We start from the raw sequence: 17,023 nt of genomic DNA on the forward strand, positions 1-17,023 counted from the left end.
AAAGAGAAAAAGAGAGAGCAGTCGCATTGGCTGCCATCTGCTGGAGGGGGCATGAACATTGATTAAAAAGACAATTAAAAAAAACGGTAATTTTACTTGCCAACGTCCCGATGAACGCAGGAGGCTCCCTAATTACAAGTTACAACCCTATCTCGCGCACAGTTTCCAACCGCTAACTTGTGATTTTATAGTGCAGTAAACATTGTGGGGAAAGTAGTTGATAGAATACATAATAACACAATATTTTGTATTTTTTTTACTAAGATGAAATTGCAGCATGGGAATGATATATATAAAGTATATATATATATATATCGATATATATATATATAACGAGACTTTATATATATATATATATATATATATATATATATATATATATATGTATATGTATTTATTAACACATCTAAGTTTGAGAACCCTCAATGGCATACAGAGCAAATTGGATTAACAATCTTAATTAGTCTCGCAATGGAGAAATTTACATTTCACAGCAGCAAAATTATGAAAGGAAGAGGAAAGGAGAGGAAGAAGTAGAAAAACAAAATACTCTACAGAGCTGCTGTAGATGCAGCCACTCTCGCGGCGCCATCTTGAAGTCAAAAGAACAAAATATGACATCACAAAGACAGTCATTCAATCTTAAGCACTTTCTGCACCCTCTTTGTTATATGAAGCAGTTCTAGATGAAAGAGGAGAGGCTCAAAGCATCCTTTTCGCCAGTGGATCAGGGACGTCATGGTGGAATGCGCTCATCTGCTACAAGCTTAATGTTGAAAGCAAACACAAAGCTGGAGCATCCATTGACGAAAACAGACAGTCGTACTAAATCCGCTTCAATTCCAAGCCGCGACCGTTCCACATACGCATTGGCGCATGTGGAACATCGCAAGATTACCAAAGCGAATCAGACCACAGGAAAGAAAAACAAAAATGGAGGCAAATTGCAACACAGTTCAACGCGTTCTTACATTTGATTTGCGCAATGAGTCGTCGCAACATCAAGTCAGTTGCGAGATTTGTTCCACAGTCGTGAAATGAAAGAAAAAAATCTCAGTTATGTTATTCGAGATAATGTTTTAAGAAAAATCATCTCTTGTAAACACATGAAAATCGTTGATGAGGGCTGGCGGGGGGGCGTTAAAATCTTGCAAAGCAGTGCTATTAGTTAGCACATACCTTTGCTGTTGAGACATTTCTTCAGTTTGGCTCAAATGCTCATCTTAAAAAAGACAAAAGAAAACAATAGATGAATATGTTTTAGAGTGACTTGAATAGCAACAACCGTTCCATAAGTGTAAAAATATGTCAACAAAGTTAATGGGATGCCAAAATAAAATGTATCCTCTTGCTATGAACACATACTTGAGCCCCTTGCTCAATTTGTCTTTGATCCTTTTATCGGCCAGCTGTCCATTGTCCGTTTTGGTTGTGTTTAGTTTGTTCAGCGCATCTGCTTTTTGTGGACACCGGTCACATCTTTGTTGTCTGCCACCGCGTCAAACCAAAGCATTTTATTCCAAATATTGGATTCCGCATCCTCAGCTGGATTCTCACAGAGCCAAAACCAATGAGGTGGAAGTCGGACCTGACCACAGTATTACAAGTGTCCTTATGTCATGTCAACTTCTCCCCCACTTGAAGTGCGATTTGATTGAGCATGCATCTTACCGTCTTTTGTTTGGTGCAGATTAAAAAAAAACACAAACATCATATATTTGTATGAAAAGTGCACATTGAAAACAGGAATGGTTGATCAGCTTTGTTTCTGAGAATGTTCACATACCTGCGACTAACATTGTAAAACAAATGTTGTTTTTTTAAACCACGGTTATGTAATATTTATTCTTTTCAATTCTAGCCAGATTTACTGAACTTCAAGAAAGGATGGATGGTGAAGCTGGACGAGCAAGGACAGGTTAGCCAATTTGCATGATTTTAATGCTTATGCCTTTTCGTTAGAAATGGCCACATTTTAAAAGATATGTACGAATATTTTTTCCCACCACAATCAATAACACATTACGATCCTGTTACAAGCCTTCTTTAAAAACACGTTTTTTTTGTTTTGAGTCGCTGATTCTGTCTCATGTATCTCACCACATTATCGCAATTCAAAGTCTGCTTGACGTCATCATTATTTTTTTGTATCCGCTTTAGTGGAAGAAATCCTGGTTCGTTCTGACAGATCACAGCCTACGTTACTACAAGGATTCGATCGCGGAAGAGGTGAATACTTCAGAATCATCTTTATTGGCCACACACAGAAGGAATTTGCACACGCTGCACTACTATCATCATATAAAAGATATGAAAAATAAATCTGGAGGACACTAATAAAGGCTAATCTAATCAAATGGATTTTTTTTTGTGCAAGTGGTACCTCTCAGGAAAAACTGTGAGACAATGTGCAAAGTATCACGCAGACCCACTGTCTTCAAGTGATTACAGAGCTGGAGCTACATTGATTATAAAGGGATGCTGTTCCGCAAGGTTATGCAAAATTGCAAAGAGACACGATACGGTTATATTTGGATTACTGTTTAGAGAGTTAATGGCGAGGGGTAAGAAATTGTTTAAATATCTGCTGGATTGGGTGCGCCTGCCTGATGAGAGTAGCTGGAAAAGGTGGTGGGCAGGGTGTGGAGGGTCCAGTAGGATTCTCCACGCCCTTCTCTTGATTCTTGCAGCATGCGAGCATCAAGAGTGATTTTTTTTCCGCCGTCCTAACTGTCGGTTGATTTCATGCGAATTGAATGTGTGGTTTAAGGCATCTCTTATTGATTCCAAAGGCTTCTGACCTGGACGGTGAGATTGATCTGTCAACTTGTTACAATGTCACGGAATACCAGGCGCAACGAAATTACGGGTTCCAAATACAAGTAAGGTGTTTTGTTTTAATCCCTCTTGATTTTATGTCGTTAGTCCAACGTCAATGTTGTGCTGAAAACAGCAGCAACATTTTGTCGAAAAATCGGATTTTAAATCCGGTTATCCATTAATTTGTTGTGCGCTCTGTATGTAATGATTAAATATTTGTATGCTTTCCCTATTTTGGACCAACATTACCTCGAAAAGGGGAAAAGTCATTAGAACCCATCCTAAAAAAAGGAGTCCAATAATTGTGGAGGGCAGTGCCTCATGCCATTTTTTTTATATTTCTCAATGTGTTTTAACGTTTAGACTCAAGAGGGAGTTTACACACTGTCGGCCATGACGGCTGGCATCCGGAGAAATTGGATCCAGGCCGTGATGAAAAATGTCAGACCATCTACTGCTCCTGATGTAGCAAGGTGAGGAAAATCCCATTCGTGCCATTTCTCAATAAAAAAAAAAAAGACCAAAAATGGGAAGATCTTTCGATTTCGAACAATGCCCAAGTGTTAAGATGTATCCTTCTTTTCTCGGTTGTTCAGCTCAACAGACGACCATGCTTCTTGTGCTCCTCTGGAGGGCCTGGTGAGACCAGACGTGACTCAGGACTCTCCCTCATCTGAAACCTCATCCGTGGAAAGAGAATCCACTCAAGGCATCATAAAGAGCCGAGCACGTGAGCGTCGACGAGAAGGTCGATCCAAGACTTTCGATTGGGCCGAGTTCAGACCTATCGCCCAAGCCCTGGCTCAGCAACGGGCACAGGAGGCCGAGAACCTTCAAGCAGACTTAGGAGAGCTCGAGCGTAGTCGGCGGAGGGAGGAGAGGCGAAAGAGGTATGAGTCTACGACCAGTTCAGCGATGGACCACTCGTCCTTCAAAGAAGGCGCTAGAATGGACTTTCAGAGTGCAGAAAAAACGCCTGACTCATCAGGTCCTCAGTTTCAAGAAAGGCATCAGAAGGTTGAAGAGGTGATTGAGCAACATTGGCGACAGGTGGAGAAGACGCCGATACGAGAAGAGCGAAGGGTGCCTCTGCCTTCCACCGCTCTGCCAGAGAAACGGTGGCGCTCGAACACCTGCTGGATAATTACAAGCAGGGGGTACGTTTACCTCTTTATTTTAGGTCATTTACTGTCAATAGGAATACCCACGTGGCTGTTGAATGTAATGCCGCCCATCAGGTTGGCTCCTGTAGTAGTGACGTTAGACGTGGTTGGTGTGTCCACCTCACAGTGCAGACGTTGCTGGTTCCGACCTTCCTGTGTGGGGTTTGAATGCTATCTTCGCGCCTGTGTCGATTCCGAAAATGGACGGACAGATGGATTTATGCCCAACAGATCCTATTTCGGAATCAATTTGTAGCTCACCTGAATTGATTCCACAGCCCTCCTTTGGATTCTGTAACATCACATATTCAGTGATAATTTGTTTAGAGTTGCTTATTTATGATTATGTGAAGTTACAAAAAAATAGTTGTTTGCTAGCACTGATACATTGGATAACATTTAGTATGACATCAAATGTTTCCCCCTTTTGCTTCTCCAGATGGAAGAACTTAAAGCACAATTGGAAGGCTGTCACCAGCAGCTGCTTGACTCCAACAAACACAAGCGGGAGCTTGAATTGCAGCTAAGAACAGCTCTTGAGAGAGAGCAGGACATACGAGCAGGTTACATATCTCCGGTGAGTTGATTTCAACGGTACGCTTCCATTAGATTTGTATTGTTACCGTTTGATGATGGCTTTTAAGATTTGATCGCGTTGGTTATTCTTTATTGTGTAACATCCTTTGCATGTGTTAATAGGTAAAAAGAAAACGGCTAAAAACGGCTACCAATGTGTGCCTCTGCATGAGTTCATTGCATGTTTAAAAAACATTTGGGATCTAATATACAATTACATTGGCTTCTACTTGTTAATCTCTTCTCTGTTTCATACTTTAGGCCTATACTACCAAATAATTGAACTCATGCGATCATCAGTATACATGTATAAACTTTGTGGAATTACCACTTTTCTTTGCTCCCCCCCGCCCTCGAAGAGCTCATCAGCCCTATTTAGACTGACAGTACATGAATGTACATGACACAGTCGCATCAGGATTTTTTTATTGCACCGAGGTGATAAACACATTGCCAGTCGATTAACATCTGTAAATATGTATAACATGTTGCCTGTTTCGGATTATATGCATGTATATACAACTACTGTCATTGTCTATTAACTGCAAATGTTACCAGCATGATGATGCAAAGACCATTCATTTGATTCTTATTCTGTGTATGTGTGTGTTTGTGTGCGTTTGTGCGCCCGCGGGTTTATAGAAGAGTGTTGCCAAAGCAAAGAGGGATTATTGAGTTTAATATGTAGTTTTCTACTTGTGTCATGGTTGGATTCAAGACTGACATTACTGTGGTGCAAAATAGGGGAAAGCATTTGGGCTTCCTTTGACCTAATGTGATTCCACAAAGCGCTGTTTTGGTATAAGGCGCTTGGACTAGAATTCTGTGCTGAAAAGTCTTGGTTATGTTCTTCATCCTTTAATCAACCATCCCACTAAAGCCAACTAATATTGCATTACTTACAACACGACGTAACCTTTCACAGTTTCATATGCATGCTGTTGTAACTAACGCCTGCCGACAAATCTTTCTTCTTTGATTTTATTGAGCAGGATTAAAGACAATTGTATGTCATATTGTTATATGATACATACGTTTTATGATTGAGATTGTAATAGTAATGGCTAATTTTCTTACAAGTCCAAGAATCGAGAAAAAAAAAAACAAAAACACTGATTAATGATCAAATCTTTGCGTGTCCCCTGCTGTGTGTTAACCAACTGTTTGATCCCCTTTTCCAAGCTGGAACACCATTTGGGTCTGGAGGCTGATGTGACGCCCCAGATGAAGAGGCCAGAACTGGTTAGTCCTCAAGCACAGAGTTTAACAAAGAAGTACCAGGAGACCAAAGAACTCCTGAAGCTGCAAGAGTTGAAAAAGCGCAATATGCAGGCACAGCTTGGCCTTTCCCTTTCTCACCATCCTCTTAAGGAATCTCATTTTTCTGAACCCCCAAAAACACCCAATCCGGAAGGCACTATGCCTGAACCTGTCCAACAAACTGTTAGCTTTTTACTCGTGGACAGTAGAGAAGCAGTTCAAGAACTTCATGACTTAACTGCTGGCAAATCTCTCTCTGTGAATGAGCTGACCAAGCTGTTAAAATGCCACACGATAAATACAGAAACCTCAGAGCAACGACCGTTTCAGAAGGTGTTGGAGACCTGGAAATGCCAACAGGAGATTCAAAATGAGATGATTAAAAAGAGTCTGGCCCGAGCTGGAGAAACCATCCGGGAATATGAAGCCCGTCTTTTAAACATGGAGGATTTGGTTCAGAAGCAAAGTATTAAAAGCACCCTCGGTCCCCTCTCAAGAAGCGATAACCTTTCCGAGACAAAAGAGCAAACGATTGGAATGCTTGCTCAGAGGATTGAAATTTTAACGAGTGAAAACAGTGCGTTGAAACAAAAATGCCAAGAGATTGTGAACCAACTGACTGAGGCGGACAGAGAAATAGACAGACTGAAAGCCGAGCTTATCGCCCGTCAGTGTGTCAACCAACATCATCTCGTTACGGAAGAGGTGCAACGACTAAAGGCCGACCTGGCCGAAAGCCAGGCTAATGCCATTGACAGGGACTATTTTGAGAGAGAACTGAATGACCAATCGCTGAGGCTTCGTGAAGCTTTGACTACGATCGAGGAGCTCGGAAGCACCCTCAAGGACACAGAGAAGAAATTGCACTTGAGAGAAGCCACATTGAAAGGTCTCGGATTCCAGGCGGATTGTGAGGCTGAGGAACGGCACCTAGAGCAGGAACAGCTTAAAGACCTTCTTGAAGCCTCACAAGCAAAGTTATTCCACACTGAAACAGCCCTCCATACGACTCAGCGACACTGCGTTGAACTTGAATGCAGCAACCGTGAATTAGTCACGCAACAGCAGAAATCGGAGCAGATGTTTCGAGAAGCAGAGAACCAAATATTGACGCTACAAGAAAAGTTGGAAATGAGAAGAAGTGAAGGTGAAAGGTTTCCGGGCTTTGGCCACTGTGGTCAAGAAGGAGCAAAGCAGGTTGATAAAGGTACTTTAAAGCAAGTAGTCAATGAGGTTGAGAAGAGGTCAGAGGCGGCCAATCAGGTTTTAGACATGTTGTCCCAGATCGATGTCGATGTCGAGAAAATGCTGAGAAATTTAAAAAGCACTTTATGCCCCAGCAAACATCCTTCTCTAAATGGCCTTTTTTGCATCAGTCCAAAAAACACCAGGCTGGTTTTAGAGGCTGAATTCTTCAGCCAGATTCTGAGTACCACAAAAATCAAACCGGAAGCCCATCAACTGGACTCTGGAAGCAGTTTGACTCAAGCGATTGCTCGCAAGCGCTTGACGCTCCTGATGAGTCAGATTGATGCAAATGCCGAAACCGAGACAGACAGAATGTCCGAGTCAGAATTTTCATTGATGTATAACTGGCTTGACAACGAAACAAACTGCCTTCTTCTCAAAGAATTAACAGAAACAATCAAGGAAGAGGCCTTCTGTTTGAAACAAAATGCATTGAGGATTCAGTTGGCCAAAGATGACGACTTTGATAGCTTTACGTTCAGTCTCAAAGACGGGCAGTCTTGGGCGTATCTCCTTGATGCACTTCAAGATGCTTGCGTGTCCTACGTGATTATCCGCTTGCGGTTACAGCATGAGAAAGAACTCCAGGAAAAGCAAACCAAAGTTGATGGTTTTGCGTGTCCAAACTGCCTGGAATTGAGAAAGCTTACCAAAGATCTGCAGACCCAACTGGCAGATCTTCATAATCAGTCATGCGACGTGCCAGAGACTTCCGTCCATGCAGAAGAGGAACCCATGAGCTCACTTGAGAAAACCTGTGACGTGGTAGCCAAATATGAGAAGGAGCTGCAAGGGGCGAAAGACCGCTACGAGGAGGAAGCTGACAGACTGAGGCAAGAAATTGCTGAAGCCAATGAAACTCTGTGCCTGCGCTCAAAAGAGAATGCCAGGGAGATTTGTTCGCTGACAAACTGTATGGACGACCTCAAGAAGAACCACGAGTTAGAACGAATCGACCTCATGGAGCGATTTGACCAAGAAATTGAGGAGTTAAGGAGGATGTTTGCTCCTTCGAACCCAAACAAGGTATCCACAGAAGAAGAAGGTTCGTTACACGGTACCCCTGGCCGGATATCCCATCTGAAAGAGTGCATCCAGGAGCTGCTGACCCGAGTTTCACTTATGAGCGAAGAGATGAGACGTCGCGAAGAACGGGGCGAGATAACCACCCTCCGGCTGAAATACGAGAAAGACCTGGAAAATTTAAAGGTGGAAGCGTTCGTTGTGCGTACCGTCCTGCCATCTGTGATGCCTTATGTTCCTTTGTGGCATTCCCAGATCCACCCCCGCCCCAACTTCTACTACTCCCTCCAACCTCAATGCATCTTCCCCACTTACCCTGTGTTCTGTTAACCTGTTTCCTTCTGTGTTGCATGAACTCTAACATTCTGTCATCACTACCACTTTTATGAACTCATGAACTAATTCTCCAACATAGAATGAAACGGATGCTTTCCCGTTCTCTTGGTAGATTAGTTCACCCGCCATGGATTTAAAAAAAAAAAAAATCATTTCACAATTTTTTTTGACCATGACCTAAATGATAATCCAGTGCTGATTTACAGTATTATGCCCATATTTTCCACACTAAAAGGCGCTTCGGAGTATATAAAGCGTACCTTCGCTGAACTGTTTTCCGATAAAAGATGCACCACATTACAGGGCACATAGTAAAAAAAAAAATCTCCAATGGTGGTTGTAGTTGCGCTATACATCCACTAGATGGACCTATGCTAAAGGGAAAACAATACAATGCAGCTTTCACAACCGCCGTGTGATAAACAAGAACTTTTCAAATACTACGTCCAATAATTCAGAATATTGATCAATATTTCGGGCGCATCGGATTATAAAGTGCACGGTCGGCCTTTGAGAAAATGGAATGCAACGTATAGTGTGGAAAATACGCTCATTAACTCATTCACGAATTTATTCCGGAATTGAAAGTATGTCATAGAGCGCCATTCCCAAATTTGTTCGGGTTTTTCTTTTTTGCTTTTTTGGGTGCTGATAAAGCGCTGGCTATGACCTCTGGCAATGTTTTTCCCTTCCGCAAGGGGGCAGTATTCCCTTTTTTCCATGTTAGCGTTTTGTTCCAGCTTCAGCTGTTAAAGCGCTATATAAAACCAATATGTATGTATTGCATTGTATATTGGACAGCCGCCCTCATTTCAAGATCATATAACTCCAGACCCCTATAATTCAGGAATGAACTTTTTTTTCCTGATGAAAGAAGGGAATTTTAGGTTTCTTATGCTGCCCTGAACGTTTATGTAGTATTTCCAAATAGTCAATATTGTGTGGGTCCTGGAATTCGAGTGACAAAAACCCTGGCACTGGAGTGGACACATTTTTGCACATCATCTGGCAGTGAATGAGTTAAAATGAATCTTAGTACCTATATTTTAAAAGGGCAAATGAAAATAAACAACGAAGGGAACGTTGGCACAAGTCTGCACACCTTCTGAGGAGCAATCGGATTTCTGTGCATATCCAAGTAATCAGCTAAAAGGCAAAAAGTATTGAAATGATTGTGATTTTGTTTTTTTTTTTTAATCGCAACCTGACATTTGAACATGCATGTGCAGACTTTTTTTTACGTCCATTGCGATATCTTAGGTGTTAGGCATAACAAGATTACTTATTCAGGTGATTAATGGTCTCATGTACTGTATTCCACAATGAGTCTATTGAACAATGTTTTGACTATTTTTATCCCAACCATTGTAAACTGGAGCCACACAATCACGTCACATGAAGGCAAGCAGACTAAATAAAATGCAGATGTATCTAATCTAACTACGTGCTGCTTTTGCGGGGCCCAAAACAATGTGTGCCATTTGACTTTAAGCTTTTGAATCAATCCCTTCAAATCCATGTGCCAAATGATAGCTGAGATGCGAAACAGTCAGTTTGCTAAATTATGATTAGTTCCCTCTAACATGAGCGATTTTGTTGGCATCTGATCCTGGCTTTTGTCATATTACTTAGTCTGGATATTGTCAATCGACATGTTCTTTCTTAATGGCACTGAAGGTGTGCTATTACTTACTGGGTATGGGTATTAGTTTTGCCACAGTATATGTAATTTGGATTTCGCCCAATTAAAACGTGTGTTAACATTGAAGTTAGTCCTTTTGAACTTGGCTAATTGAAGTGCTTTGAAGCGTCTTGAGTAGTGAGTTCATGCCCAAGCCGCGACCGAGTATGTATCTACTTATATGATAGCGTCTGACATGCTTCTAAATAAAGCATCCGCTTGCTCTGATGTCAGAGCAGGAAGTTTATGTTTGCTCTCTGGGAGGATTTTCAGCTTCTCGCAGTGGGTTCCTGGAGCGAAGCTCCCAGGAGATTTCATCCCTGTAAAAACAGACCAGACCGCCGTTTCCCCTCTGTGGCTGCAATTGGGATTTGAGGCGTGGAGAATGGACGTGAAGCCATCGACTGAGCTCGCAGATTAGCGTCGGTGAATAGAGCAACGGAAGCATTCCTCCGTGTGTTTGGTTGGGCTTGTCGAAACTTGCGTCGTGACTGACTGCTATTGAGTGAATGAGGTTTTGGGCCTCATCCGCATAACCAGATGCTTACATATTTGTTGATACATAAATGACAGCTGGACATTTTGTCCAACCCTCTTTCATGGCCATGCATTTTCTTCATGCGCCTTCATTGTGTATCCTTTCAATCCTGTGAACCCTTTTGTGCTCACACAGGCTCAACTTGCTAACACGCAGTCGCTTGCAAGTTTGTTTTTTTGCCAGCTAATACAGTAAATGGGCCATCTTGTTTGGGTCCCCGTGTGCCAAGAGGTTTTTCCCGCTCGGCTCGTATCATCCAGACTAGAACATCTCGCTCCTTTTGGAGCAGAGCCATATCCTAAAAACTCATCGTCCCCGTAATGTCCTGTCACAGGCAACTTGCGAGAGGGGTTTTGCGGCAATGGAAGAGTCTCATCAAAAGGTGATGGACGAGCTCCACAGGAAACACCAGAGAGAGCTGGAGAACCTGCAAGAGGAAAAAGAAAGACTGCTTGCAGAAGAAACCGCAGCCACCATTTCTGGTAAGCCAAATGAAAAAGAAATGAGTAGCGGAAAGCCGACTTTGACCGACTTTTGTGTCGCTCTTAGCAATCGAAGCCATGAAAAATGCTCACCGGAACGAGCTGGAAAGGGAGCTGGACAAGGCTCGCAAGGCCAACAGCAACGCAGAGAATGCAGACATGGAGGAGATGCGTCGAGGGCATGAGTAGGTTGCTTTGGCACCGTATCGTCAACAAAATGTCGGTTGCCAACTCAGGGCTCGTGGGCTAACACCACTTTAGGTGTGCAGGTCAAAGAAATAAGAGATTGGTTGGCCCAGACATGAGCGGCCTTTTGTGGGCTGCTGTGAGAAATTTAAGCGTTCATTTTTCCGCAGTATAAAGTGCACCAAAAAAACATTCCATTTTCTCAAAAGCCAACAGTGCTCATTATAATCCAATGCATTTTATATATGGATCAATATTCTTATTTTTATTGGACCTAAGATTTGAAATGTTCTGAAGTGCCTTTTTATACATCTGCAGCACGTTGTGATTAATCTGTTTTAATAAAGGTGTATTGTATTGTATTCCCTTTAGCACAGTATCATCTCGTAGATACCTATCACAATCGCAGCCACCATCTTAGCTTGTTTTATCCAATTTGCAATGCAATACACCTTGTATTTAAAATAGGCCGTTTATTAACTCGTTCCCTGCTAGACGATGTGCAAAAATGTGTCCACTCCAGTGCCAGGGTTTTTGTCATTTTCACTCAAATTGCAGGACCCGCAGAATATTGACTTATTCAATACAGCGTTACAAACCTTATACTTCCTTCTTTCATTCAAAAAAAGTTACTTCCTAAATTATACGGTTCTGAGGTTATCTAAGCTTGAAATGGGGGCCGCTGTACAAAATACCATACAATGCATACATATTCGTTTACAGCTTAAGCTGTAACAAAGCGCTAACATGGACAAAAGGCAAATGCTGCCCCCTCTTGCAAAGGAAAAAAAAAAAAACATTGCCAGAGGTCTGATCAGCGCTTTATCAGCACCCCCTGCAAGAAAACCCAAAACCCGACCCGATTGGGGTATGGCGCTCTACGTCACACTTTTCAATTCCCGGATAAATTCGGGAATGGCAGCGAAAGAGTTAACTAACGGCGCAGATTATTCTCCGAAGCTCCTGTGTGGAAAATACATTCAGCTCTGGACTCAATTGTGATCCAAAGAAGCAGAACTTTTGACCATATCAGAACTTGGCTTGCACGCTCTATGACTTGTCACTGTGCTCTCGTGTTGTCCCGCAGAGAGGAACTGTGTTCCTTCCAGCGAGAGATTGAAGTGTTGTCAGAGCAGTATTCCCAGAAGTGCCTAGAAAACGCCCACCTGGCCCAGGCACTGGAAGCAGAGAGGCAGGCCCTCAGGCAGTGTCAGAGAGAAAACCAGGAGCTCAACGCCCACAACCAGGTAGTGAGAAAACACCATACGTTGAGATTCACAAAATAGCGCTGACGCTACGCAATGCATCCATTTTGAGTTTGTTTTGCGTGGTGCTTTCAGGAACTGAACAATCGTCTGGCAGCAGAGATCACCAAGATGCGTTCAATGACTTCTGAGGATTGCGTCGGAGACACAAACGCAATACAGGGAAAAGAGCTCTACGAGTTGGAAGTACGCTTCTCATCATTTTGATGCATCAATATTTGTTGCATAAATTGGCTTTTTTTTTTTGCGTCATGATTTGACTCGGGAGAGTTTTAGGACCTCATAATCGTCGTTTATTGTCAATTAAGATGAGCTAGACATGACGTGGTCCTTTTGTGGCATGCTGCAATCCTTTTCAATGCTTTTTACTTTCCCAAAGTTGATATGAGTGTTGTACACTCTCTTAAATGTTCAAGTAGTGGTTTCCTTATGGACAATGGTGTGCGCATAAGCACCTGAGTGACGACTATCGACTTTCATCATCTATGAATATTTACCGCCTCCCGTTGTTGCGACGATGGAGCTCACAATCCATTATTGCTGCATTCCTTCTATATACGACATACTTAGGATTGGATTGACCTTTATTAGTCTCGCAATGGAGACATTTACATTTCACAGCAGCAAAGTTGTGGAAGGACGATGTAAGGAAAGTAAAATACAGGAGCTGCCGGAAAGGCAGCCACTCTTGTCATTTGTTTGGATGAATTTTGGACTTACATCCAATCCAATCTTTGTTCGTCTTCTGCTGGTTTTCCAGGTAATGCTCAGGGTGAAGGAATCCGAGGTGCAATACCTAAAGCAGGAAATCAACTCTCTGAAAGACCAACTCCAAGCCGCCCAGAGAGTACGTCCTGTCTTGATGCTCACCTCAGAAGCGCATTATTCCTTTCCCGATCACGGCCAGACTCTTTCTCTTTTCAGGACAAAAAATACGCGACGGATAAGTACAAAGACATTTACACGGAGCTGAGCATCGTCAAGGCCAAAGCCGAGCGGGATCTGGGCCGGCTCAGGGACCAGCTGCGGCTGGCTCACCAGGCGCTTGGTGAACCATCGCTGGAGGAAGTGGACCGAGGGGGAGGAGGAGGAGGATACGGTACACGCAAACAAACAAACAAACAAGCTCTTAAGGATGGTTTTGAGGTTTTGGGGCCCTCATGCCACATCTTCATCCAAGTGCAGTAATCCCTCCTTTATCACAGTTATTGTGGACAGATGAAAAACTGCATATATTGTGGATGAGTACTAACAAAATATTTCGAAGGGCAAATTTAGTGGCACATAGTACAGGACATGCACCGTCAATAGTTTTAGTACAAACTAATGCAATAATGCAGCCACAAAATCACCCCAGAGGAAGACAGTGTCACGACAGGATCAATAAGTCAAAAACCTGTGACTCAAACACGGTCATTTGTATCATCCGAAAAAAAGTGATTCCAAGTGAACCTCAATGAAAATATTCACGGGAATGGCAAACTGTAATCAGCCCGGTAGCGTCGTCATGCATAGATAGAACAGAGCAGTCTCTCCACATAAAAAAAAAAATTGCCAATCCTCTTCAATATACTCTTATAGGAGAATCTATACGGTATGTAGATTGAAGTAACGCGATGCGAGAACAGGAGGGAGACTCATTCAGGTAGGTTGAATGCTATCCAGTAGTGTAGTGTCGTCTCTCGGCCCGAGTCAGCACCAAAACCAATGAAAAAAAGAAAAGCCCGACTTGGCATATCAGGTGAATGGAAACAAAGTCAAGACAATTAATGTGCAGTTAGCAAAGTGATGAAAACGGTGTACCTCAAAATGGATGAATGAATCTAAAAATAGCAACAGTAAATCTAATGAACGCTGTACGCTGCTCTCTGTGACCCGCTGTTGTTTTACAGTACCGTACTCTAGTGACTTTCGCTGACATTTGTTTGTTTTTTAGGTTCAAAAAAAATCTGCGATGCATCAAGATAATCGAACCGCGCAGTAGCGAGGGATTACTGTACTTTTATTTCTAGCTACAGGGCTCCTCTCCGTTAATCCATTAAAGATGTAGGTCTGTGGTTTGATTCAATCATGTATTTTTTTGTTGTTGTCTCCTTAGACATCATGAAGTCCAAAAGCAACCCCGACATCCTTAAAATGGCAGCTGCTGCGGCCAAACGTTCAGAACGCACCATGAGGTCAAAGGTGAGTTTTCTGTTAACGCCAAAGTCACTTTGTCACCCTGCAATAGTGTTGATTAAAATATATATATATATATTTTTTTTCTGAAAGGGCCTCTTGCATCCATTTTGCACCCATTTTGTCTCCACATCTCACAAAAAAGAAATACCGTTGACAGCAGACAGAGTCCCACTGCCATCTACTGCTTAAAGTGCCCATATGCAATTTCCCACAGCGCTCTACTTTGTGCATTAAAAACGCCCGTTGACGAAAAGAGATTGATTGTCTCACATTTCCTATCCCACGTAAATCCGCTTCGATTCCAAGCCGCGACAGTTCCACCTATGCATCGAATGTGATCTGTGGTTGAAAACTCTATCCCAGATTTTTGGTACAATTACAAATTGTACAAGCTCTAATTTATATGAATGCTCAACTGCACTTGACAGGTGGAAATCTTTGCACTAACTTTGCGGTAATGCACATTTCAAAAGACTGCGTATCTTCACGAGTAATGTCTGCTTTCTTTTCAACCCTAACAGAGTCTCAAGGAAGGATTGACACCTGAGCAACGACTCCACCTGTTTGAAAATAAGGACACTAAGGAGTTCTGAATGTACTTTTGCTGCATGCTTACAAATCCACTATTTTAGCTCTGTGACGGCTTATCTTGTAACGCTACACACACTGGTCACACACACACACAAAAAAACATTTATTATTAAAGGACACGTGGTATCAAGTTCATATTTCATGTTTAGAATTTGGATTCCATGCTCTTCACTTAACTGTGACATGTTTTTTTCTTTCTGTTATCGTATGACTGTAAATATTGTTTTTAATGGAGCATCTGCCACGCATACACTAAAACTATGACTGTGTAAGCTACTGTTTTTTTAACTCTTAGACTGTTGCGAGCCAAGAATGTGACGTCCATGTGGCCCAGCATTTTTTATTGTAATTTTTTTCTTCCATAGGATGGCTCTTGCGTTCAGGTTGTTCTCTCGGTATTCCAGCACAGATGGAATTAGGAAGCATTCTAAAAAAAAAGGCAAATCCAGCATATTGCTCCCATCGCCTGACTTCAAAAGAACACCAGAGATGTTCTCTGCCATCCCCGATGGAAAGACTGCAGCTGAATGCACATGGATGAGGTTCTCTGATTATAATTTATATGTAGTAAATGTTAGATGCTGCAATCATTGTTCCAGCTGTTTAGAGTTTGGTTGTGTTTGTAGTTTTGTTCAGTGACAGTCTGTATTTATTTAAATGGTTGGGATTTTTCGTTCACATTCCACTTCCTCTCTATTCGACTTTTTTTTTGTAAATATAAACCAAATACACATATTCACCAACTGATTATAGGTTTATTAGCAATAAATATTTTTGCACCCTTTGTGACTGTTGGAGTACTTTTTTTAAATCATTTTTCTGTGTCCAAAATGTTAATACAAATGCTTATCGGGTCGATTATTGCAATGTAATAGGCTGTTGTGACACTTTGGGTTAGCAGTGCATGAGCATAACACTTAAGCATCAAACTTTTTGGTTTATTGCACGTCTATAACTAACAATTATTTAAAGTGATATTGTCTTAAAGGACGAGCGGATGAGTAACAAGAAAGAATCTTCTCCGAATCGGAAGCCATTGTTTTGATTCTACAGCAAGGTAAGACGTCATTGCGTGACGTCACGATCAAGGGGGCGGAACCTTCTGAAACTCGGCATTTCCTACGTCATTTTGAAGTAGTTTTGGGACACTAACTCATTTTTATTGGTGTTTTGCATTTGACTAAAACTATCAGCCTGCGTGTTTTGGGTATTTTGGATGCTATAAAACGTTTTTCTGATGTCTGTTGGGAAACAAAAAAAATGGTGTCGGTTGTCCTTTAGTTAGCATGTGGTTGTTTTTAGATTGTTTTTATTTGCATGCTTTATTCAAAACAAGGCATTGTTTTTTTATTGACAGTGTGGAAAATACATAACGTAATGCCCCTCAGCGTAGTCAAGGATGCACCGTCGCTGCCATAGATGGCCGGGCAGGCTTTTTAATAAAAAAAGGTAGCAATTAGCACAAATACAGAAGTTTCTGGTGGCCACTTCACCCCCAAGCTCTCCAAACTACAAACTCGTGCCAGAGCGGACTTCCCTTCTCTATATGACGTCACTTGCTCTATCTATAAAACGTCATTTTGTTTCAAGTAGCCAAGCCCTGAAAGACGCAATTAACAAGCACCAGACATTGCAATAATGATGATGATCCAGAGTGTCAAAAGAAAATGTAT

The 17,023-nt window shown here is 42.0% G+C and overlaps 1 protein-coding gene across 1 annotated transcript in view; it reads left to right on the top strand.

Annotated features, from left to right (window-relative positions):
* The window catches only part of mpripb (myosin phosphatase Rho interacting protein b), a 38,839-nt gene extending 22,705 nt beyond the window's left edge, over window positions 1–16,134 (top strand). Inside the window, 16 exon segments of the mRNA XM_089015236.1 lie at window positions 1,862–1,918; window positions 2,161–2,229; window positions 2,793–2,882; window positions 3,184–3,293; window positions 3,417–3,910; window positions 3,913–3,977; window positions 4,423–4,560; window positions 5,742–8,276; window positions 10,980–11,127; window positions 11,195–11,312; window positions 12,401–12,560; window positions 12,654–12,764; window positions 13,339–13,425; window positions 13,503–13,677; window positions 14,677–14,762; window positions 15,281–16,134. Coding sequence (XP_088871362.1) covers window positions 1,862–1,918; window positions 2,161–2,229; window positions 2,793–2,882; window positions 3,184–3,293; window positions 3,417–3,910; window positions 3,913–3,977; window positions 4,423–4,560; window positions 5,742–8,276; window positions 10,980–11,127; window positions 11,195–11,312; window positions 12,401–12,560; window positions 12,654–12,764; window positions 13,339–13,425; window positions 13,503–13,677; window positions 14,677–14,762; window positions 15,281–15,352 — 4,515 coding nt within the window. The 3' untranslated portion in view covers window positions 15,353–16,134.
* Window positions 16,135–17,023: the final 889 nt, after the last annotated feature.

This window comes from Hippocampus bargibanti, linkage group LG15 (assembly GCF_051943395.1).
Source record: "Hippocampus bargibanti isolate YZ-2025 linkage group LG15, ASM5194339v1, whole genome shotgun sequence".
In the NCBI taxonomy this organism is placed as follows: domain Eukaryota; kingdom Metazoa; phylum Chordata; class Actinopteri; order Syngnathiformes; family Syngnathidae; genus Hippocampus; species Hippocampus bargibanti.